Source organism: Coccinella septempunctata, chromosome 8, assembly GCF_907165205.1.
Source record: "Coccinella septempunctata chromosome 8, icCocSept1.1, whole genome shotgun sequence".
NCBI classification, from domain to species: domain Eukaryota; kingdom Metazoa; phylum Arthropoda; class Insecta; order Coleoptera; family Coccinellidae; genus Coccinella; species Coccinella septempunctata.
In genome coordinates this window covers 18,508,014-18,530,564 of record NC_058196.1, presented here as the reverse complement: position 1 = coordinate 18,530,564, position 22,551 = coordinate 18,508,014, and the positions used below count along the sequence as shown (strand labels likewise).

Below are 22,551 nucleotides of genomic sequence, written 5' to 3'. Positions count from 1 at the left end.
ACATCTTATTCATTTAATTTCGGGATAAACTATGAAGACGCTCCATTTTTATTATTTACTAGCTGACCCGGCAGTAACTGGAAGTAAAATGGGAGATGAAAAAAATTGTTACAAAGATATGATACGTGAAAAAAAAATTATCTCATACTTATACTTTGTTTAGTTGTAAGTCACGCACAAGCTCACGCCTCATTTATTACTGTTTATACCTGTAGTCACAGAATAAACCTTATTATGACTTTTGCCTTGCGGTTTTCACACTCCTCTCCAGAGGAACATTCCCTTATTCCAGATATCTCAGATATAAGAAGGATTAAGCTCTGTTGGAGCCCTTTCCAAGTTTTCGGGCTCGTGGTGGTGGTCGGGTCCGGGTCGCTCCTCGGCTCCCTGCTGTAGGTTGGATTCCTACTCCACCCGCACTTCCTGTCGGAGCAGACGGTGTTCCTCTGAATTTCCCATGAACTTGCGTACAGTTCTCGCCGTTCCCAGCAGTACCGCCTTCTGCATGACTCTATAGATATTTTCGTCCAGCTGAAGTTTCCTCAAGTTCTCTAGTAGTTTCTTCGGTATCAGGCCTGTAGATTATATGACAATAGGGATGGTCTTTATATCTTTCAGCTTCCACTGTCTCCTGGTTTGTTCCTCGAGATCTCTGTACTTTGAAATTTTCTCAGTGTGCCTATCTAGAGGATTGTTATTATTTGGTATCGCCACATCGATGAATAGTGCTCTGCCCTCATCCTCATTGAGCAATATGAAGTCTGGTCTATTGTGGGTTATTTTCCAGTCTGTGAGAACCGTGCGATCCCAGTAGAGCTTGTGATGTTCATTTTCCAATACAGGTAATTGTAATAAGGAACCTTTATCGAACTGAGAAGTTGGTGTTTTAGTGCCAATTCTTGGTGAAGAATCTTGGCAACAGCATCATGTCTATTTTTGTACTCCGTGCCCGCGAACTTCTGACATCCCCCGGTGATGTGCTGGATAGTTTCATGTGTCGCACAGCCATAACAACAGCTATCGTCCGCCACTGAGGCATCCTTGGCGATATATTTCATGTAGTTCCTTGTTCGAATCACCTGATCCTGGATGGCAAGCATGAAGCCCTCTGTCTCAGGAAACAACCATCCAGAAATCAACCAGTAGTTCGATGCAGGTATGTGGACGTAATCATGGTTGACCTCGTTCTGGTGCCTTCCATGCAAAGGTTTGCCAATCAGTTTCTGCATTTTACTTTCTGTAGAGTGTTCGACGGTTTCCAATGGTCCTGCTGTAGCTTGAACGGTGAAGAACTATCAGCAACACAAACTACTCGATGAAGTTCTGATGAAGCAACCTTACATAGGAAATATTTTCGAAGTCCTTCAATTTCCTGGGACATACGGTTGGACAAATCAACAATTCCTCTACCCCAAGATGTCGTGGCAGTTCTGTCCGTTCTATCGAGCTTTTGGGGTGATGTTTATTGTGTCAAGTCAGCATCGTCCCTATTTTTCTCTGTAAGGCTGCTAAATCGGTGGTGGTCCAAGAGATGATACCGAATGAGTAGCTATGCGCCGAGCAAGCGTAGTTATTAATAGCTTTTATCAGATTCTTGCTCCTAAGGCCAGTTTTCATTATCCTTCTCAATCTTCGGGTGAACCCAAGTGTTGTTCCTAAAAATATCAATTCAAGGCGTTTGTTGAATATCTAATAAACACTAAACGATTTGCACTGTAATCAATTGTTTCATTGTAATTCAATTGTCAAATGATCTTAAATATTATTCGTTGTAATAACCTTGAAAGTGGGCCTAATATTGTTTCGAACCTCATGTGTTGCTCTAATTGATATCATTTCAAAGCATTTGTTGTACCATTGAACGTACAACTTTCATCGGTCTTATTAGTACTAAGCATGTGCTGACTACCTCAATAGGAATGGATTGGTTTAATGGTATTTAGGTCTAGCAATAAAAGCAAATTTAGCAAGTTGCCAACGTTTCGATCATGTTGACATATGACAGGTGACAAGTGTTTGAGATCCGCTAGTATGAACATAAATTTTCTATTCATTCTCAATAGAAAAATTTCTAATGGTATGGCTAAAGAACATTTTTATTCAAAAAATTTTCCAACTAACACTGTGTCCCATATTCTCTTTTCTTGTATGTTCTTCACTGATCTTTTCGTTTCTTGAGCCTTTTTGTGCTACTTCTACAGTGGTGGTTTTATAAAATTGTTGAAATGGTCATTTTTCCAATGATTTTTTCATTAACGGCTAATCTTAATGTTTTGCAATGGCAGCCCCAATAATAATACCTACGTTATACCGACAGGTTTCATTTTTAATTAAAACAAGTTGTTTTAGTTTTTATTTGAGCTGTATTTTAATTCACGATTTGAGTGTGGAAATGTTGAATGACCAAATCAGGTCTGAGAGTAAAACAATTTGAAATGAATTACAGTGGCTCGACATCAACTCTTACTAGTTTGCTATTATCTTCTTCAGTTTCAATAGATCTACAGATAAAATAAATTTTGATATTTTTTTTCAGAAAACCCCCTTTCGTGTAGCTGCGACTCCCAGGAGCTGTGGGAATGGTTGCATGATCATCAGAAGCTCGTTAAAAGGACCTCGTCCTTAGAGTTGCGTTGTGAGCATCCGCCTGAACTAAGAGGTAGAATATTTCTCGAACTAGATCCTGAACAGTTCTGCGATCAGCCGTTGGTCGTTAAACTTGGCATTCAAGACATCCAACCGTTTTCAGTGTTGGTATCGTGGCAGAGTCGAAATCATTCTGGTCTTCACGGATATCAGGTGCTATATTATTCGCTGGATACCATAGATGAGGTAAGTTGTACTGCTGTTCATAAACAAGAATTATGTGCAATTGATATTGCAGGAATGAACCTACATTATCAGCCTAATTAATAACAATATTTATTTTATAGGTGTGAAATTTCTGTTTTTATAAAGTAGGGTTAATCTTTGGATCTATACTACTCCACAAAAGTTACGGGAGTTCAGATATTTTGTGACCCTTACAAAAGTTGCCGATTCTTGTCCAACAATTGTTCATTCATGAGAAATCGAATGTTTACTCTCTTATATCTGAATTTCAGTTTCAGAGAAATTGTTGTATTTCAAAGAATATTTGATTAGTTATACTCGTAAAAGCCCTGTTGGCTTTTCGGTGAACCAGTTGTGTTGTGTGTAGGCTTTGTAACTGTGACTTTACGCTTTACGCCACCTTAGGCTCAGCACTGTTAATTGTAACCCAACAGTGAATGGTGGCCCGTACCCGTATCGACCAGAAAATGTCTTCTCTAGCCCAGAATCGAACTCAGTACCTTGCGGTTGCGATATACTGAGCCGACGCTTTAACCAACAAGCGATATATATCCAATAATTATGAATCACCCTTATAATTATTGGGTGTAAATATTCCGCTTCAAAAAACGTTATCAATGACGAGACTACGAGACTTTTACGAGACTCGAGACGAGACGAGACTAGGAGCCTACGATACGTGACGAGACTACAGTAAAATCTCGTCTCGTTGGTCTCGTCGACTTCGTCTCGTTTTGTAAACGTCATCTGCCTGAATAATAGCCATAATAAGCGATACTCGGCCGATACTTAATGAAAATCCATAATTGAACTAAACAGATTATATGATTTCCACAAAAATGAGTTCCTAAACCACCATATGCGTTTCGTTATCACAATGGCATCTTCAATTCCACCCACCGGTACCTATATGCTATTGTGATAGCGAAATACTTGTCACGGTTTAACCTCTCGTTTTTGAGAAAATCATATAACCTGCTTTCAGTTGTAAAATAACAGAGTGAAATATTTTCCATAATCCACGATTGTGAATGTTTTATTTCTAAAATATCTCACTTCATTTATTAATATCTGTATTCATTTAAATAGGTATCTCAATACTTGCAAGGGCAACTTCTGACATTTCAAAATCAACAAATCTCTTTGTCCAGCCTATATGTATAAATATACTTATACTTATACTTATACTTTATTGACCAAAATTCCTCCAAAACAATAAATGAAGGACCCAAAGGAGGCATAAATGCCTGTACATAATATTTAATAGACCAGTTAATAATCACAAGCTATTTATGAATGTTTCTAAGACAAGCAGTAAATAATAGCTCATTAATCACAAGTGATTTATGAATGTCCTAATGCTTAGATTATGGTAAATTTATGCATCGATATTGTGGATGAAGACGATCAACAACGCAATCAAATGCGATATAATCAGGCGGTTGAGGAGAAAGATCTAAGAAATCATTCTACTTCATATGTGTGATAGTGTGATCCGTACAATATTTCGATGTTTAGTATGCTCATGCAGCTTATTACCAAGAAAATCAATATTCAATTTTATTTTCCTACAGCTATTTATTCCTACAATAAATATCGTGTATATCATGCACACTGCTGAATAGTAGGTACCTACCTGACATTCGCAATATGAATTGTGAATGCCACTTCGAGTGGAAATAATCTGGAAACTTCAGAAATATTCATACGTTCGCCCAACCGAAATATCTCCCGTAAACGCGTCACGAACGGTCAACATTTCCTTTAAAACCGGGACTTCTCACTAAGAATCTCGTTCGGTAATACGCTCACGTATTTTTATGAGATTTGCGTAAATTTTAGGGAACTTTTTTGAAGTTTGTGGTGCATTCAGCGTTGTATTTCCAGCTATAATACTTCACAAAGTCGCCAAGCATGAAATTTATGCATATATAAATCTCATTAAGATGTGAATAGCAAAGCAAGTGTAAATTCCTTGCACTCCAGACTTTTTGGATGTAAGGAGATTGTATTTCATCTTCGGACGAGAGAACTTGTTTTCCTTCAAATTGGGGTTAGGATGTGTTTCTTGATTTGGTTCGCTTCTTCATTACTAGGCATACGATGGAACAGAAATTCATAAGACGCAAAGAGGTCGTATACTTTGTACACACAAAAAAAACAGAATATTGCCGTATAAGAAACTGAACACGAGGCTAATGTTTCGACAGCTATTTTTTCAAAGCAGCCATTCATAAGTTATTTTTTTGACAAAATTTCCTTTCAAGATATCAAGCTATCAACATCATTATAAGAATGGAGATTTACTGCAACTTGAAAAAAAATTATACAGTGCTTCATCCTATAAAGTGTTGTACAGTTGTCTAGTTTTCATAATTATGGTACCAGAAGTGGGAGAATGTTATTTGTTCCCAAGCATAGAACAACTAGGTTTGTGAAGTCTCCTTCCTATCAATGCATTAAACTTTATAACCATCTGCCCCACAATATTCAAAATCTTGATTCCAGCAAATTCAAAAAAGCTGTTAAGAAGTTAATGTTAAATAGATGTTATTATAGTGTAAATGATTACCTCAATGATGTCATAGTCATAAGCTAATGTATTTTTTTTTTTCTTTCTATATGACCTATCCTATACATTGATTTGTCTCAAAGGATCAATAAATTATTATTATGACTTTAGCCTTGCGGCTTTCACACTCCTCTCCAGAGGAAAATTCACTTATCCCAGATATCTCAGATATCAAGAGGATTAAGTTCTGTTGGAGCCCTTTCCAGGTTTTCGGGCTCGTGGTGGTGGTCGGGTCCGGGTCGCTCCTCGGCTCCCTGCTGTAGGTTGGATTCCTGCTCCACCCGCACTTCCTGTCGGAGCAGACGGTGTTCCTCTGCATTCCCCATGTACTTGCGTACAGTTCTCGCCGTTCCGAGCAGTACCGCCTTCTGCGTGACTTTATAAACATTTTCGTCCAACTGAAGTCTCCTCAAGTTCTCTAGTAGTTTCTTCGGTATCAGGCCTGTAGATGAAATGACAACAGGGATGGTCTTTATATCTTTCAGCTTCCACTGTCTTCTGGTTTGTTCCTCGAGATCTCTGTATTTTGAAATTTTTTCAGTGTGCCTATCTAGGAGATTGTTATTTTTTGGAATTGCCACGTCGATGAATAGTGCTGTGTCCTCATCCTTATTGAGCAATATGAGGTCTGGTCTATTGTGGGTTATTTTCCGGTCTGTGAGAACCGTGCGATCCCAGTAGAGCTTGTGATGTTCATTTTCCAGCACAGCATCCGGATGGTAATTGTACGAAGGCGTAGAAGGGCCACATAATATTTTAAAAATATTTTTCCTTAAATTCCGACTTTGAAGTCGGAATTTAGTTAAATTCCGAGTTCAAAGTCGGAATTTAACGATCCGACTTTGAACTCGGAATTTAGTTAAATTCCGACTTTGAACTCAGAATTTTGTTAAATTCCGACTTTGAACTCGGAATTTTGTTAAATTCCGACTTTGAACTCGGAATTTAACTAAATTCCGACTTCAAAGTCGGAATTTAAGGAAAAATATTTTTAAAATATTATGTGGCCCTTCTACGCCTTCGTATAATTGTAATAAGGAACCTTTTTCGAAATTAGAAGTTGGTGTTTTAGTGCCAATTCTTGGTGAAGAATCTTGGCAACAGCATCATGTCTATTTTTGTACTCCGTGCCCGCGAACTTCTGACATCCCCCGGTGATGTGCTGGATAGTTTCATGTGTCGCACAGCCATAACGACAGCTATCGTCCGCCACTGAGGCATCCTTGGCGATGTTATTATTAATATTATATAGGTACGCACAATATCAAATTGGAAGAAAATAAACGGCGTTCATTTTTAATTACTCAGAGACTAGAGACACAAACCTCTGTTCTTGCTAAATATTACATTTTTGGCCTCAACGTTCGTTCCGATGATACAGATATGCAGTGTCTAATTTTGTGTCGTGTTTTGCAGCACAGTTATAGATTACATAGGCGTGAATTCGAGATCAGAAAGGATTCTTGAGTCATATCATGAGGTTTTCACTATGACTACGAATATTATTAGAGATTACCTTAAACCCGCGGCTTCGTTCATGCAACGTTCCATAATAAATCGCTAGTTAAGATAATTGATTGAGGAGAAAATCAACAAACCTCACTATAACTGAACGCGCACGTAATAAAGCTCCTCCTTTAACGAGGAATCTAGAATTTACAAAACAAATGCTCCTGGAGGTGTGCGTAATGAATGGAAAGCCATAGCGTCAAAGACTGTGCCCAAGCCCAATAAACACAGATACGTGGAAGTAACGTTGAGTTCTTCAAGTCACGCTACCTTGAGAAACCGGCAAAATGTCTTCAGGAAATACGTTTCGTTCTAGTGTTACAGTGACATAGCGGACATATCAGTCTCTTGAATGGATTCAAATAAAAGGCTGATCTCATAACTAATGGTAACTGGTAGAACATACTCAATCCATTATAAAAAAGTGATCGGTTTTGCTCTTACTAAGCCATATACATGCCACTCATTCTTTTTCAATATTTACCACTTTGCATGACAAGGAAACGATTCAGTTTCATAATAGTGACTACAGAAAGGGTATCTTGGATAGTTTTGTCTTCAACAAAGATTAATCTTTAGTCTTCAACGTCATTGTAATGTTCCTTGCTCTTAATTCAATTTCATATTCGTGGCTACAGTAACGAGTTGTTGAATGATTTGGTTTACAACGTTGATGTAATGTTTTTTATTTCCTATTGAATATAGGTTGAGGAAGTACGCTAAAGACACGTTACATATTGGTGACTCCAGTAACGAGTTGTTGAATGGTATGGTATTCAACGTTAATTTAATGTTTCTCGCTTCCTATTGAATACACGTTGAGGGTACACTGAAATTACAACGTTTCAAGTTGTAATCAGTAATCAGCTAAATTATAAACGTCGATTTTAGGTGAAATGAACGTATGGTGGAATGTAGGTTTCGAAATAACGTTACAAAATTCAACGAGTAACCCTCAATCAACGTCCTCCACCACATATAAACGTATAATACACGTGTGTGTTTATTGGGTGAACTCACTAAAAAAGGTGAAGGAAGAAATGCCACATCTTGTGTAACAGAAGGCCATCGAGCAAACTACAAAGAATGTAGTGACTTCAAGCTGGCGACAAGAATAAAGGGAAGTGGCCAAAAATCTGCACAACAACTGCACAGAAAGTCCAGTAGAAAGTAATGTTCACAATCAAAGAAGACAAGACGAATAAAAAAGCAATTAATCCAGCGCAAATGAAACAGCAACAGTAAGAAAAATCTGGCAAAACTAACGACTAATCTGTAGGTAAAAAGTCTCTGAATCCGCTGATCATCTAGATCTAGACACCTTTATACAACAAAATTATTTTGTAAACTGAGAATGAAATGTAAAAAATCTCCACTGAACGTGGTCAGAACTCGAAAATCTAAGATAGATCAAATAATATCAGAGAGAAAACCAGATATTTCAGCCTTACAAGAAACAAGAATCAGTCATATATAAACGATTGCATTTCTTGAATTACGAGACATACATATACGACAGAATTGTAAACACTGGAGGTGTCGTAGCTATTTTGGTGATAAGAAATCAGGTACGCAAAATGGAATAAAGGAAAAAAGTGCCCAGAAAATAGCTACTTTCGGTAATCGTATTATTTTCGATTAGATTAGATTAGATTTCGATAGAATTTTCAGAACCACACAAAAAAAACCGACATATACAAGACCTGTGTGTCAGTATAGTTTCTTGGTGCTTTATTTATGATTTTCTTATGATACGGTCTCTTTATGACAATAAACAAATTGATTAATGAATGAACTGTCTTCCAGTTTTCTCATTAGAACCATTACGTACCATAAAAATACCAAGAATTCAAAGAACCCAGCTCTTGGAACTAAGTTGGGCGCTATCTAATGAATATTTGAACGTTTTGTAATATAAAAGTTTTCTCGTATAATGCGCCGTTTTCGAGCAATTTAATGTTCAAAAATTAAAGAATTTCTGAAAATTTGAAAAATTGGGTGTATACAAATCTGTTCGAAAAAGCCACAGACGTGTAATGTCACAGATTTAGCTAGTTATAAAGTATATAATTTTGTTTTTACAGGGGTGGAATAGCTCATTATGAAAACTAACAATGGCTATATCTTTTAATCAGTGCCGAATCGGAAAAAATGATATAGGAAAAAAGTGTTTCTTTTGAACTCAATAATCTTCTGTTGTACAAAACAAAGACTCATCTAGTATAATGACAGACATAAATCTGCATGTCGTTAACATGGGTATCTCATCGTTGGCATTCGGTGCATAGAGACATGACAGAATTCAATTTACTCTTTAACATTTGCGTGCGCGACAGTGACTCTTTGCAACTCGAAATGCGTGCGGAAAAAGGGTTGCACGAGCACGCTCGTAGAAAAAACTATTAACAGGTCTAGATATATAAAGGCAAGCGTGCTTCGGCTGGAACACGGTGGATCATTATTTTCTCATCAACATTCGGAGATTTTATCAAACTGATATGATTCAATCAAAAGGACAAGAAACGATTCCTCAATGTTCAATATCTAATGTTCTTCTATTGCAGTTTTTGATATATTTATGGGGTTATTCAATTTGAGAGTGTTTGAATTATTACTGCTTTACTTTTGGTCATCTTCGTAGTGACAAAAATGAAAATACAACCCCAAATAAACTGCTCCACAAGCGTTAGGGATATCGTATTCAATCGTTTTTAAAAGTATATAATCTTCGAGAAAATCGCTGTAAAATCATTTAAAACTCAATAACAACTTGAATCGATCCAATAAAAATCAGTATGAGACATTTCGTCAATCTGGTCGCCTTTTTTCTGAAGTTTGGTTCTTTGGATATGCTTTATGAATGTTCTTATTTTGAAATTAAGTCAGTTTATCAAAGGCTTCGATTTGAAACGAGTTTTCTGAAAATGCCAAGACGTAAATTAACAAATGCTGAGGCTAATAGGGCTATCGGAATGCTACAGGGTGGCCTAACTCAGGTTGTTGTAGCGGAAAGGCTCTAAGTCAGCCAAAGTCTTTGGTATAGGTTCAGGAAGACAGGTTTCGTGTTGGAAAGACCAAGGCTTGGTGGGCGACGAAAAACACCTGCTCAGGATCGTTTCATCACCGTTTCGGCGAGAAGAAACCCTACATCTTCGTATAGAATGCTACGGAATACTCTTCAAAATGCAGATGGGATCCAAGTTTCCATCGAAACCATCAGACGACGTTTGAGAGAGATGAATCTAGGTTCTAGACGTCCAGTAAGAGGAGTTCCATTAACACGTGACCATAAGCGTCAAAGACTGGAATGGGCAAGGCAACATATCAATTGGAACGATCAATGGCCTAGTGTCCTTTTCACTGATGAATCCAGATATGGACGATTTTCAGATTCTCGAAGAGTAAGGGTATGGGCAATCCCACTCATACCCCATAATCGTCGCTATGTCCAAGAAGTCTATCCATTCCGAGATGGTAGTGTTATGGTATGGGCCGGGATATGTTTCAACGGGAGCACAGGTCTACACATTTGTCCTGTGAATATGAGCGCCTTATACTATAGGGAGCATGTCATTGACAATGTTGTGCCAAATTTTCACGCTGCTATTGGTGAAACTTTTCAATTTCTAGACGATGACGCTAGACCGCACCGTGCAGCCATAGTTGAGAATGCACGCGAGGAGCTTGGTATTCCACATTTACCAATACCTCCGCACTCACCAGATTTGAATTGCATAGAACATGCATGGAATATGCTTCAAAGAAGATTAGATAATCAGCAACCTATCCCAGAATCTTTAAATGATCTGAGAGAGCTTCTGTCCCGTTCATGAAACCAAATTCCTCATAAATGTTCAACAACCTCGTGTGTAGTATGCAAAGAAGATGTCAAGCTGTTATTGATGCCCGTGGAGGCCATACATTGTATTGATAGTCTTAAAATGCTTGAATTCTCTGGGAATGAAATTTCGTTATTTTACTCGATTTTTCTTAACCACCCTCTATACGCTGCAGACCGACAGGCTAAAATTAATTTGCAACTTGAAATCATATTAATATGAATTTTCATCACAAAAATCCTATTTTAACTATATTTTTTGCAATTTAAGTCAATATCTCTAACTCATGTGGAGCAGTTTATATTTTCAATGTCTACTGAAAGAAATAAATTCGCTTTTATATCCTTTCATGAAATCCAGGATAACGAAACTATAATTTCCCTTTCACTAAGCCAAAATCGGCAGTTTCCGCCCCAGATACAAATCCCGCTTCCCACCCCAACTATAAAAAAAGCAGTTTTCAAAGTCATTAACAATTAATCGACCTAGTTTACGAGCCAGGTGAGCGGCCAGAACTTTCAATCGGGGGAACTTCTAACGATCTTCGCGCATGGCCACGCCGGGAATTAATTGCAATTACCGAAAATTTACATTCGTTTTACCTGGGTTGTATTTCGTTCATAAATGCTCGCAGAATGGAAAAACTTCTCTGATTTATATTTAGACGGAAAATTTCACGGGTAGAGAAACTGATCGCTCTGTTTTCAGCGAGGATTAGGCTCGTTTCATATGCCTGAGTGGATCCTGATGTTACGCAGCCCTGTTTTTTCGATTAGTTTAAAATTGTGAGATGGAGGCATTATTAACGATAACTGAAATATGTTATACAAGAAAACTCAACAAACAAGCAATTTATAATATTAACTCAGAGTTATGGAAATGCTTCGAATCGCTTTATCTTTTAGCAATATTATCATTAGACGTCAGCGTCGTAGGGAAAAATTGAAAGCCCTTTCTTATCATCTTCAAGATTTTCGAAAACAGGGTTGCCAATGAGTAATTCTACAAGCGGAAACCATAAATGTACACTGCGCAAAAAAGTTAACGCACATTCTGAAAATCTCAATTTTAATGAAAGTTAACTCTACATTGACTTTATAACTTATTTTTTATGTTCTCTCGGGAAGGTTTTGAACGAAACAAGACAATTCAGGATTTCACCGAGTCTTATGTGAAAGAAGAGAAATGAACAATTTTCAAAATACTGAAATGCTGATAAATGATTTAATACTTGGTATTTCCACCCCTTGCGTTAATTACAGCTCGGCAACGACGATTGATACTCAAAATGAGTGATCTTAAAATGTTCTGATCTAATCCTTCCCAGATTTCTCCGAGTTGGATTCCTAAGTCATTAAGAGTAGCTGGATGATTTTCTGAACTTCTCAGCCTTCTATTGAGGTTGTCCCAAACCTGCTCAATCGGATTGAGATGTGGACTTGCTGGCCATTCCATCCGAGAGACTTCAACCTCTTCAAGGTACTCCTGAACGATGCGCGCACGATGGGGTCTGGCATTATCGTCCATAAAAATGAAATTTTCACCAATGTATGGGGCAAATGGCACTACATGCTCTTCAAGAATGTTCCTTATATACTTATCAGCATTCATAGCTCCATTATCAACGACCACGAGGTCTGTGCGAGCAGTCAAAGATATTACACCCCATACCATAATCGATCCTCCCCCAAAACCAGTAGAGTATTCAGGAAATTGCACTTAGCATATCTTTCATGTGGACGTCTGTATACAAGGGAACGTCAATGGTAGAGGCAGAATCTAGACTCATCTGTGAAGAGAACTCTTTCCCAATCGGCCTCTTCCCAATGGATATGCTCTCTCGCAAAATACAAACGCGCCCTTCGATGGGCTGGGGTAAGAGCTGGGCCTCTTACCGCGACACGAGGCCTTAAATCATATTCTCTGAGGCAATTTCTTATTGTCTGAGTGCTAATTTGCACCTCATGAGTTTGCTCAAGCTGAATTTGAAGGAGGCGAGCGGTTGCAAACCGTTGTCTCAACGAAGAAACACTCCAGTAACGTTCTTGAATGGCAGTTGTTACCCGTGGTCTACCCTGTCCTGGTCTTCGGACATTCATACCTGTCTCCCTGAATTGCTGCAACATTCTGGACACACTTGTATGGGAAAGTCCAAACCTTTCTGCAATTCTTGTGTATGTCCACCCTTCATTTCGCAAAACTACCGCTTGGGCACATTCCTCTTGGGTCAAATTGCGTGTTTCGCGTTGCATAGCGATCGAGTGTAGAAAATCAAACGAAAGAAAAACTATTGATCACTAGAATTGATCGAGAACAACTGATTTTAGAATGGTGCCAATACATTCAAAATCTAATAATATCTTTTTTTTTATTCCTGCTGGGAAAAAACCTCTGTATTGAAGAAAACCGTTGAAAGTGGATAACATATGCATGCATAATTCTGATGAAAATAATTATCATTGAGAACACCTTCAGTTGTAGAATAAATTTGAGATTTCCATAATGTGCGTTAATTTTTTTGCGCAATGTAGTTCATTATTTTTTCATGAGTGGAATCACATTAAGGCTCGGTTGTTCAATTAAGGTTTAAGCCGAGAATAAAGTTAATCCTGGATTAACGTGACAGATTTGAATGGAAATGTCAAAATTAATCCAGGATTAACTTTAATCACGAATTGAACAACCGGGCCTAAGAAGTTTTGACCGCTTCAGGCCCTCTTATATATAGCTTTATAAGATATTCAATGTTCAATAATATTGAACTAAACCACAAATGATATCCAATTTTGGAGGGGTGTCACCCTTTCCGACCCTTTCATCTGTCGTTTTTGGAATTAAAAATTACAGTCTAGTAACTCTTTTCCTTGTTGTATCCCGTTACCGGGAGTAAATCTACGAAAAGACAAAAAAACAAAACGGTGCGGACAGACTTATAATTTCTTAGTGCTAATTGCGACTGTGTGCCCTCCTGTGACTATGACCCAACCGTGAACTACAGATCCTTCCACACTCCGGGCATGGATAGTCACCAACCAGATCTGGCCGCCGCTGTATCCTTCTCGAGTCTCTATTATAACTGTGCACCAAAGACCTCCACTGTGACCTGTCTAACGCTAGTTGTTTCCAGTTATGATTGGCATTAACTGATTTTAGGGATTGATGTAGTATATTCTTAAACCGCTTATACTGGCCTCCTGGTTTTCGGTCTCCCTCTGTGAATTGGCCCTATACAGAGCTATTTTGGGGAGTCTTGTGTCTTGCATCCTAAGAATGCATACTCCATCTTAGTCTTAGTCTTGGTCGTAGACTTTGCATTCGAAACTTTATGGAACCATCTGATGTGCATTATTTGTCTTAAATGACGTTGTTGCGTTTGTTGAAGCTGTTTAATATGTCGCCTGTAGGGCGTCCAGGTTTCGCTTGCGTGAAGAAGCGTTGGGAGGACCACTGCTTTATAAACAGCTGTCTTGGTCTTTAGATTGATACGTGATGCCGAATTGATACGGTTGTGTATTTCCGTGTCTAGCTTAGCCCTAGTATTTATGAAGCTGCCCAAGTATTTGAACTGCTCGACCTGTTCTAGAGTTTAATTCTCCAGGCTGATATCTGTATGAAGGATTTCTGGCAGACTTACCAGAATTTTGGTGTTGTAGATATTGGGTCTTTTAAAAAACTTTATACATCACAGCATGCGTCAAATCCGGTAGTTCTGATTTCTTGCAGACTAGTTTATGATGTTTGCCTAATGAATAATCCAAGCTTGTGACCTCGAGCGCCGAACGCAAGTTTGTCAAAAATCGAAAAAATCGCGAAAAAATCGTGTTTTTTTTCTCCGCTGAGGATGGAAGCTGCATATGCGTGCGGAAAGAGCCTCTTTCCGCACTAGTTTGGAAACTTACTTCTTTCCAAACGTCAAACCGTGTTTTCCACAAGCTAGAAGAAAAAATTATTTTTAGTTCTTTTTTTTGTGATGTGTCAACTGTTGTGAAATATAATTATTTATAGAAGTCATCTTGTGAGCTGTAAAGATAAATTATGTAGCATAAACCATCCTATACTGAACTGATATGATTCGTTTTTTCCAAGAAAAGTTTTAATGAATGCATCCATTACATTTCATTCATTTGAAGTGAAACTATTGAAGGATATAAGGATTGTATATGAACATAATGACAAAAATCTAAATCATGTTTGGGAAATATCTATGGTTTGGCGAATTATAACATATACTTCATTCACTTTTATTTTAGCAGTCGGTTGGCCATGGAAATTTGACACAATTCACTCTGTATAGTACGAAAATTTGGGGTTATGACGCTTGTCAAAACATTTTTGGGTTTTAAATCAACGCTATGTTGCCCGTTCTACGTAAAAGTTTCTGTTATTACGTATTTTATGACAATGTCGAATCTCTTCGGACAATATGTGACGAACATAATTGAAGTTTATACAAGCTGGTTGAAGGCATAGCAAATCCAGTTGTTTGCATGGAAAATACAAAATGAACTTCACCTCTGAACAAAAATTTCACATGATTAAACAATTAACATGACAACTGGCGCGTAATTGTGGCTGTTCATCTTAATACATTGATGATGTAATAATAATAATTAGGTATTTATTGGTATCTTAAGACATTCACAATGTATAGGACAAGTCAAATGAAAAATAGAAAAATCAATTTTCTATTTTTCTTTTTTGACGATGACATTCATCGAAAATCCTGTAGTAAACTTTTCGCATTAAATCACTCAAACATAAAATTCTCAAATGCCACCGCTTTTTTGGGTCTCCCAATAGAAGGAAATTTTTTGTCATTCTCTTCATTTACAATCTTTCTGATTGTGGAAATATTCAGCTAAAATATAAGTCATTTAGATTCAGATGAAACATTATATAAATTCTCTTACATTGAATATGTTCGCTATATTCTGACGTATTGTGGATTTTAGAATATCAGGGTATAACTATTTGAATGAGCGTACCTGAATTCTAAATAGCACTTCCTGAAACCCTGTCTCTTTTTTCAATTGCTTTCGGCATTTTCGTAATAAGAATTGATATTTGTTGTGGCAACGGCGTTATGACATTAACGACATTTCATGAGTGCCAACCTTACTCCGATCTAGTTACAAAAACTTGAAAAAATCATTTCATGGCCAACCGACTGCTAAAATAAATGTGAATGGAGTATAGATGGTCATCAAGAGCTGATGCTGTACGTGTCTTACCTGAAAGCTACAAAAATATTAGAGAGGTCCTATTGCAATTGAGTGTAAGTGATCACGAAAAACCTATGACCAAAATAGAGGCGATTATTTATTTCATTAAAATTGAATAAAAAGATGTTTTTTTTGTTTTTATGGTTTTTGTGAATATTTCAATTTTGTTCAGTAGTTTTTTGTTTTTCTTTCCTATAGAATAAAATAGTTGCATTAGTTTCTATTTATATATTTTCAATTATTCAAATATGTTTATTTATTTTTCTTATTATTTTTATCCTGACTCTTTTTTCTTGTTCGTATTGAAATAAAGATAAATCAAAAAAAAAAAAGCCCTCGGTATGTATTTACATAAGATATGTCTGTGTCCTACATTGCAGTTGTTCTTAGTAGGGGCCCCAGATTTGTATTGCGCTTAGGGCCCCCAGTTAGGTTACTCCGCCACTGACAGTTATGCCGACTTACAATTCCGTTGGTAAAATGAACATTCTTCCGAAAAACAGATATCGAACATATAGTTTTGATTACCGTTAATCATTTCATATAACGTAATTTTCATTATTTGCGACAACTGGTATATAAATAGATGTTTAGCGAAACTTTGATCAAGCAGCGAATAATTTTTTCATTTTGGTTTTATGGGCCTTTACCCTTCATCGTAAGCGAATTTACTGCCTTAGTAGTATAAATTTAAAATGGCATTTTCTTCTAGATACGAGGAAAAATGTTGGATCGCTCTTCCCGCTCCGTGAGACTTCACAAATTGCTGCCTGGCACGAAGTACCTGATATGTGTTCTGGCTATGGGCAATTGGGCCTCGCAACGACGGGAAACTGCAGAATCGCATCTAGCCGCGCGTTTACGACCTGACAACAATAATTCAATGGAAGTGTACAGTGACGCGATGTTGCCATTGCTCGCGGACTCTCCCACGAGTAAGTGTTCCGAGGTTGCCACATTGAGCATGCCAGATTCCATGCTGATCGGTGTTGGTGCCCCTGAACATGGACTGGGAGGACCACCATCCATACTAACGCGCAGACTCGGTTTAATAATAGGTTGTTGTATGGGCTTCATTGTTTTCATAGTGTTAGTATCCATTCTGGGATATCTCAAGGTCAAAAAGCAGAGACAGGCCATCAAAAGAGATCAGCCTGGGGTACCTCCGGAGTATATATCGTACAGACATTTTTCGATACAAAGTGGAGAAGCAGGCGCCCATCACAGTACTACTGGAGGACATCCGCACTTCATTACGAATATGAACACAACAACCATAAACTAGAAATGGTATCACTAAACAGTTTGTTAATTTTATACGATGTCATACATTTATAAGTTTCCTCAACAATATTGGACATTCAGTAATACCTCCATTAGTAAACATGTTTGCACCTACATGGTATATACCACAAAAGGCTTAGAGAAGTACTAAATTTTTTCAACCTCATCAAATTGAACTTTTGACAATAAGGAAATCGAATGAGCTAGACGATGAATGCGACATCTCTCACTTAGTTCAAAAAATACACTACGTCACCTTTATCTACTCCTATCGTTCTTTTAATCGAGTGGAAAAGATTAGATGAAAAGAGAAGTAGAGAAAGGCAACGGAGTGTATTTTTCGAACTCAGTATCAGTAGGTATATAGTGTATGCGGTGTGGAAGAATATATTCCTTTCATTGCTGTATCCCGTTACCGGGAATAAATCTGCAAAAAGACATAAAAAAAAGAACAGACTTATAATTTCTCAGGGCTGATTGCGACTGTGTGCCCTCCTGTGACTGAAGAGACCCAACCGTGACCTACAGATCCTTCCACACTCCGGGCATAGATAGTCACCAACCAGATCTGGCCGCCGCTGTATTCTTCTCGAGTCTCCATTATAACTGTGCACCATAGATCTCCACTGTGACCTGTCTAACGCTAGTTGTTCCCAGTTATGATTGGCATTATCTGATTTTAGGGATTAATGTAGTGTATCCTTAAACCGCTTATACTGGCCTCCTGGTTTCCGGGCTCCCTCTGTCATACAGAGCTATTTTGCGGAGTCTTGTGTCTTGCATCCTCAGAATGTGGCCGCTCCATCTCAGTCGGGCCCTCGTTACTTGAGTCTCAATTGTTTTACAACTCGCGCGCTGCAAGACTTCTGCATTCGAAACTTTGTGGAACCATTTTATGTGCATTATCTGTGTTAAATGACGTTGTTGCGTTTATTCTAGCTGTTTAATATGTCGCCTGTAGGGCGTCCAGCTTTCGCTTCCGTAAAAAAGCGTTGGGAGGACGACTGCTTTATAAACAGCTGTCTTACGTCCAGTTTCATAATCAAATTCACTTTAAGCTTAAAGCTTTCTTTAGTGTCATTTTTAGGAGGGTTAAAGGAGGCTTCAAAATTAAAGGGACTTTAGGTTTGATTATGAAACCGGCCGTAAGAAGAATATAGTTACAACGTCAAAAGTCTAAGATCCCCATAGTTTCTTGATTACCGTATTTTTTTCCAAAAATGAATTTTGCTCGTGGAAAAAGCTTTGTTTCTGAGAAGATCATCTGAAATATTTAGGTCCAATCTTGGTTCAAATAATTCAAACAGCCATATTTAAAAAATATTTTTTTTTCAATTAGCACAAAAAAATAATTTGTGAAATATCTTAACAAATCTGAAGTTTGAACGCTTCATAAGTCTGCATTTCTTCCTTTTCTCTCCAAGAATAGATTCACTTGTCGATGCATTGAAACAATCATTGTTAATTATTTTCTGGGAGATGTTTTTCCATTCTTCTCTCGTAGCAATAATCAACTCTTCTGTATTTCTGGGAGCGTTGATACGCTCTCTTTAAAAGATCCCACAGTTTTCGATGGAATTCTGAGCAGGCGAGTTCACAGGCCACGGCAATCTGGCGATTTGTCCTTGCCTTTTCTTCTGCTCCTGCTCGATGTGGGCGAGTGTGTCATCCATGAAAATGGAACTCTTTTTTTTTATAGAGCAGGGGAAATCTGCGACCGTGAAAACACGGGGCTCTATGTCTCGCCCAGAGGAACCCATTTCTAGGGAACACTGTGGGGATACTCACTCTCCTGAGTTCGCGAGCCACTAAACCTAACCTGCTTTTCATTGATTCCGGGCATTTGCCTATAAACCATTTATCCCTTGATCGGTAAATTTCTTCTTGCACATTGTAGTGCCAGGGTTTTCATGTTCGTCCATTTCGAATATCTCTTCTTAGTATAGTTTCAATAAGTTTCCGTACTCATTTAAATCTCTCCTCAATTGATCTCGCGGTCTCCTTTTGTAAATTCTCATTCTTCCTCTGTCTTCCTCCGGATCGTAGTCCACCAGTCTCCTGAGTTTTTCGTTTGGATGTTCCTTCGCTGGTTCGAATAACTTTTCAGCTTTCCTCTTCATAAATTCGGTGATGGTTTCCCACTTCAAATCTCGATATATCTGTTTGTTCCTGACAAACCAAGGCGCATCTATGGCACATCGTAAAAGCTTGTTTTCTGTTGCCTGAATTCTTTGTATATGGCTCTTTGCCGCGAATCCCCAAGCACCTGATCCATAAATCAGTTGCGGTCTAGCAACGGCTTTGATTATTTTCAATTTTGTCTCATTTGACATGTGGCTTTTCCTACCTATCAGCGGGTAGAGCATATTCATCGCTGCCTTGGTTTTGTCAACGGCTTGTTTGATATGGCTTCTCCAAGTTAAACCTTTGTCTAGGGTGATACCTAAATATTTCGCTTCGTTTTTCCACTCGATTTCTTCTCCATCTACCTCTTGATTTGTTGTAGTTCTCAGTTTCCTTTTCTGCAGTAATATTGCTTGGCTCTTTTGTCCGTTAAGCTTTATTTTCTATTTTATGCACCAGTCATTAATTTCATCTATAGCTTCTTGTAATTTTCCTTCTATGATTTCTGGCTTGCAATGTCTCATTGCGATTCCGGTGTCGTCGGCATATAGTGTCAGCATAGTCCTTGGAGATTTTGGTATATCGTAAATATATATATTATACAGTAACGGCCCCAGTACTGACCCTTGAGGCACCCCTGCTTCCATATATCTAGTTGTGGAGTTTTCTCCTTCCTTTTTCACGTTGAATCCTCTGCTCCTCAAATAATTCTTATGCACAGTTTGATTTAATATCCAGCATATCTCATTTTGTAAATCAATCCTTCATGCCATACTCTGTCGAATGCTCTGCCGACATCTAGGAGAACAAGATCTATTGCTTGTTTATTTTGGAATCCTTCTGTTATGTATTCTGTGAGTCTCAGTAATTGCTTTTCTGTTGAGTGATCTCTTCTGAATCCGAATTGTTCTGCAGGAATGAGATTCAGATTTTCAGTTTCTTCTGTAAGCATCCTGGCGTTTACTCATTCTACTACTTTTCCAAGGGCGGACAATGGGGCGGAAAATGGAACCCTTAATCGTAACATAAAGGTTGATTGATGTGTCTTATAACATTTTCGATGTACAGTGGGCCAGTCATATTCTCACGAATAGTGAGCAATGGGATTGGTGGGTTGTACATGATTCCTCCCCAGGATATTTTTATCCTGCCTTGATATGGAGGTATCTCGCGAAGGAAGGCCAGTCTCTGGAGACGGCCAGGACTTCTCCAGACCCTTTACCTGCAGTGGTCACTCTACAACCCAATTATGGTCTCATCAGTAGACATAACGCCACACTGCAGAAGCCATCCGGTATGCACTATGAACGAGCATTTATGAGCAGTGAAAGTAAAGTTGGTACCTCCAAATGACGCCGTGAGTAAAGATTTGCACGATGGAGTCATCTTCTAACAGTAGAGGTTGATGAAACACTCCCAAATGTGCTCTGCATGTAATTTTGAAAGGCAGTGGAAGGATCATGCCGATGTCTTTGAGCGTAATTGACGCAATAAAGGATCGTGACTTGTAACGAAATGTGTAGGTATTTCAATTTGATATTCAACAGGCACAGGTTATTTTGTACAAGTAATCTGCTCTCAAAATTTTGATGAATGCTGGCTGCAGATCCAAATTTTTGTATACTTTCTTGAATAATCCCTTTTCATATTTAAAACAGTTTCATTCATTAGAGAGTAAACTAATGTCTAATCGCATAAGGATAATATAAATGGAGAAGATCAGAATGAAAACTACTGCATTTCAATATGGGCTCTGATTTCTCTTCAATTTGTCACTCAGTTTATTTGATTTTGAAATTTTAGTTGGAGTAGAAGTCATTCGATTCTGGAATGAATACATATTTTGATTTACTCACAGAAATCGAAAAAGCCTTCAAGTGGAACATCCTGTGTATTGTGTTTTTCGAAGTCAACATAATCATCACCTTACCACATACGCATACCCAAAACAAATGTAGTATTATTTGTCGATATTGCATAAACACACTGCCCTGAATATATCGTTATTTGAGTTCGTATTGAGATTAATCAGGATGTGATTGAATGAAAGTAACAATATCTGTTTGCACAATTTAAAATTCATTTCATATAATGGAAATCATTTCGATGAATGATTCACGACATCTTATTGGAATGTTTCCATGTCCAAAATATTAAAATAACTTTTATGCATTAGGCATTATATCATTTAATTCCGTTTGTGGAATTTTAACAATTGCACTGCTCCAATTTTCTATCAACAAAAATAGAATCTCATAATTATTATTTGATTATAGTAGCAGTATTCCACTCTGATCCTTCCAATGAGAAGTCCTGAATAGTTGTTTTTATTGCTGACGTTGGCAGGTGTATGGAAACGAATTTGTCATTTTCGTTATCACAAAATAGTAGCACATGAGTCCTCTATGTTCATATTGAATTGATAGAAGAGTCTTTGAAATATTTAATTTTCCGAGCGAACTGAAATGAACTCGCTGGGAAATCATCAATATAATTTATTCTAATTGTTCTGAAATGAACGATTTCAGTTTTCGAATTTGTTCATTTGTTTGAGATCTATTGAATTTGGTGCTATTGATATTGAAAAATTTATGACTGTTTTCGATAAAAACAAAATTGTACGTTGTGAATAACCTTAATATTACTTCACGAAACACCATGTATATAATGAAATAGAATTTGCTGAAAGCTACACAAAACAATAGATGTTGAAAAAATCTGAGAAAAGATGGTTTTTTTGTCTGAAGGAAGAATTAATGACTACTGTTATATTATTAATATTTGTTATGGTTTCATTCGACTTCTTTTAGTTTTTGTAAATAAACATTAGGAATTGGAAATCATTAAATGTATAGAAACTGTTAAATTTCATTAATTTTAAAATCACCCCAAATATAAGTCAATTGAAATTCTCCCACAAATCCCATTTTCAAACATCATCAAATCCCTTCCCTTTCATAATCAATCCAAAAACTATTAGAGGCACCGGCAGGGGAATATTCGAAAAAGAAGCATTTTTATCATCTTCAAAGTGTCAGATTGACAAAACTCCCTCTGATTAGTGTCAGATTAATGGGTCAACACGTCTGCAACACCGAGATTACCCATCTGTATAAAAATCTGACACGCTCGAGTATGTACAAGTAACGATTTTTTTTACATTTTCAAA

At 37.6% G+C, this 22,551-nt stretch overlaps 1 protein-coding gene across 2 annotated transcripts in view; it reads left to right on the top strand.

Annotated features, from left to right (window-relative positions):
• The window catches only part of LOC123319276 (protein artichoke), a 99,238-nt gene extending 81,712 nt beyond the window's left edge, over positions 1–17,526 (top strand). For both annotated transcript variants that reach the window (XM_044906148.1, XM_044906149.1), the window contains 2 exons: positions 2,537–2,832; positions 16,687–17,526. In XM_044906148.1, the coding sequence (XP_044762083.1) occupies positions 2,537–2,832; positions 16,687–17,259 (869 nt within the window). In that variant the 3' untranslated portion in view covers positions 17,260–17,526. The remainder of the gene's footprint in view (positions 1–2,536; positions 2,833–16,686) is intronic.
• Positions 17,527–22,551: the final 5,025 nt, after the last annotated feature.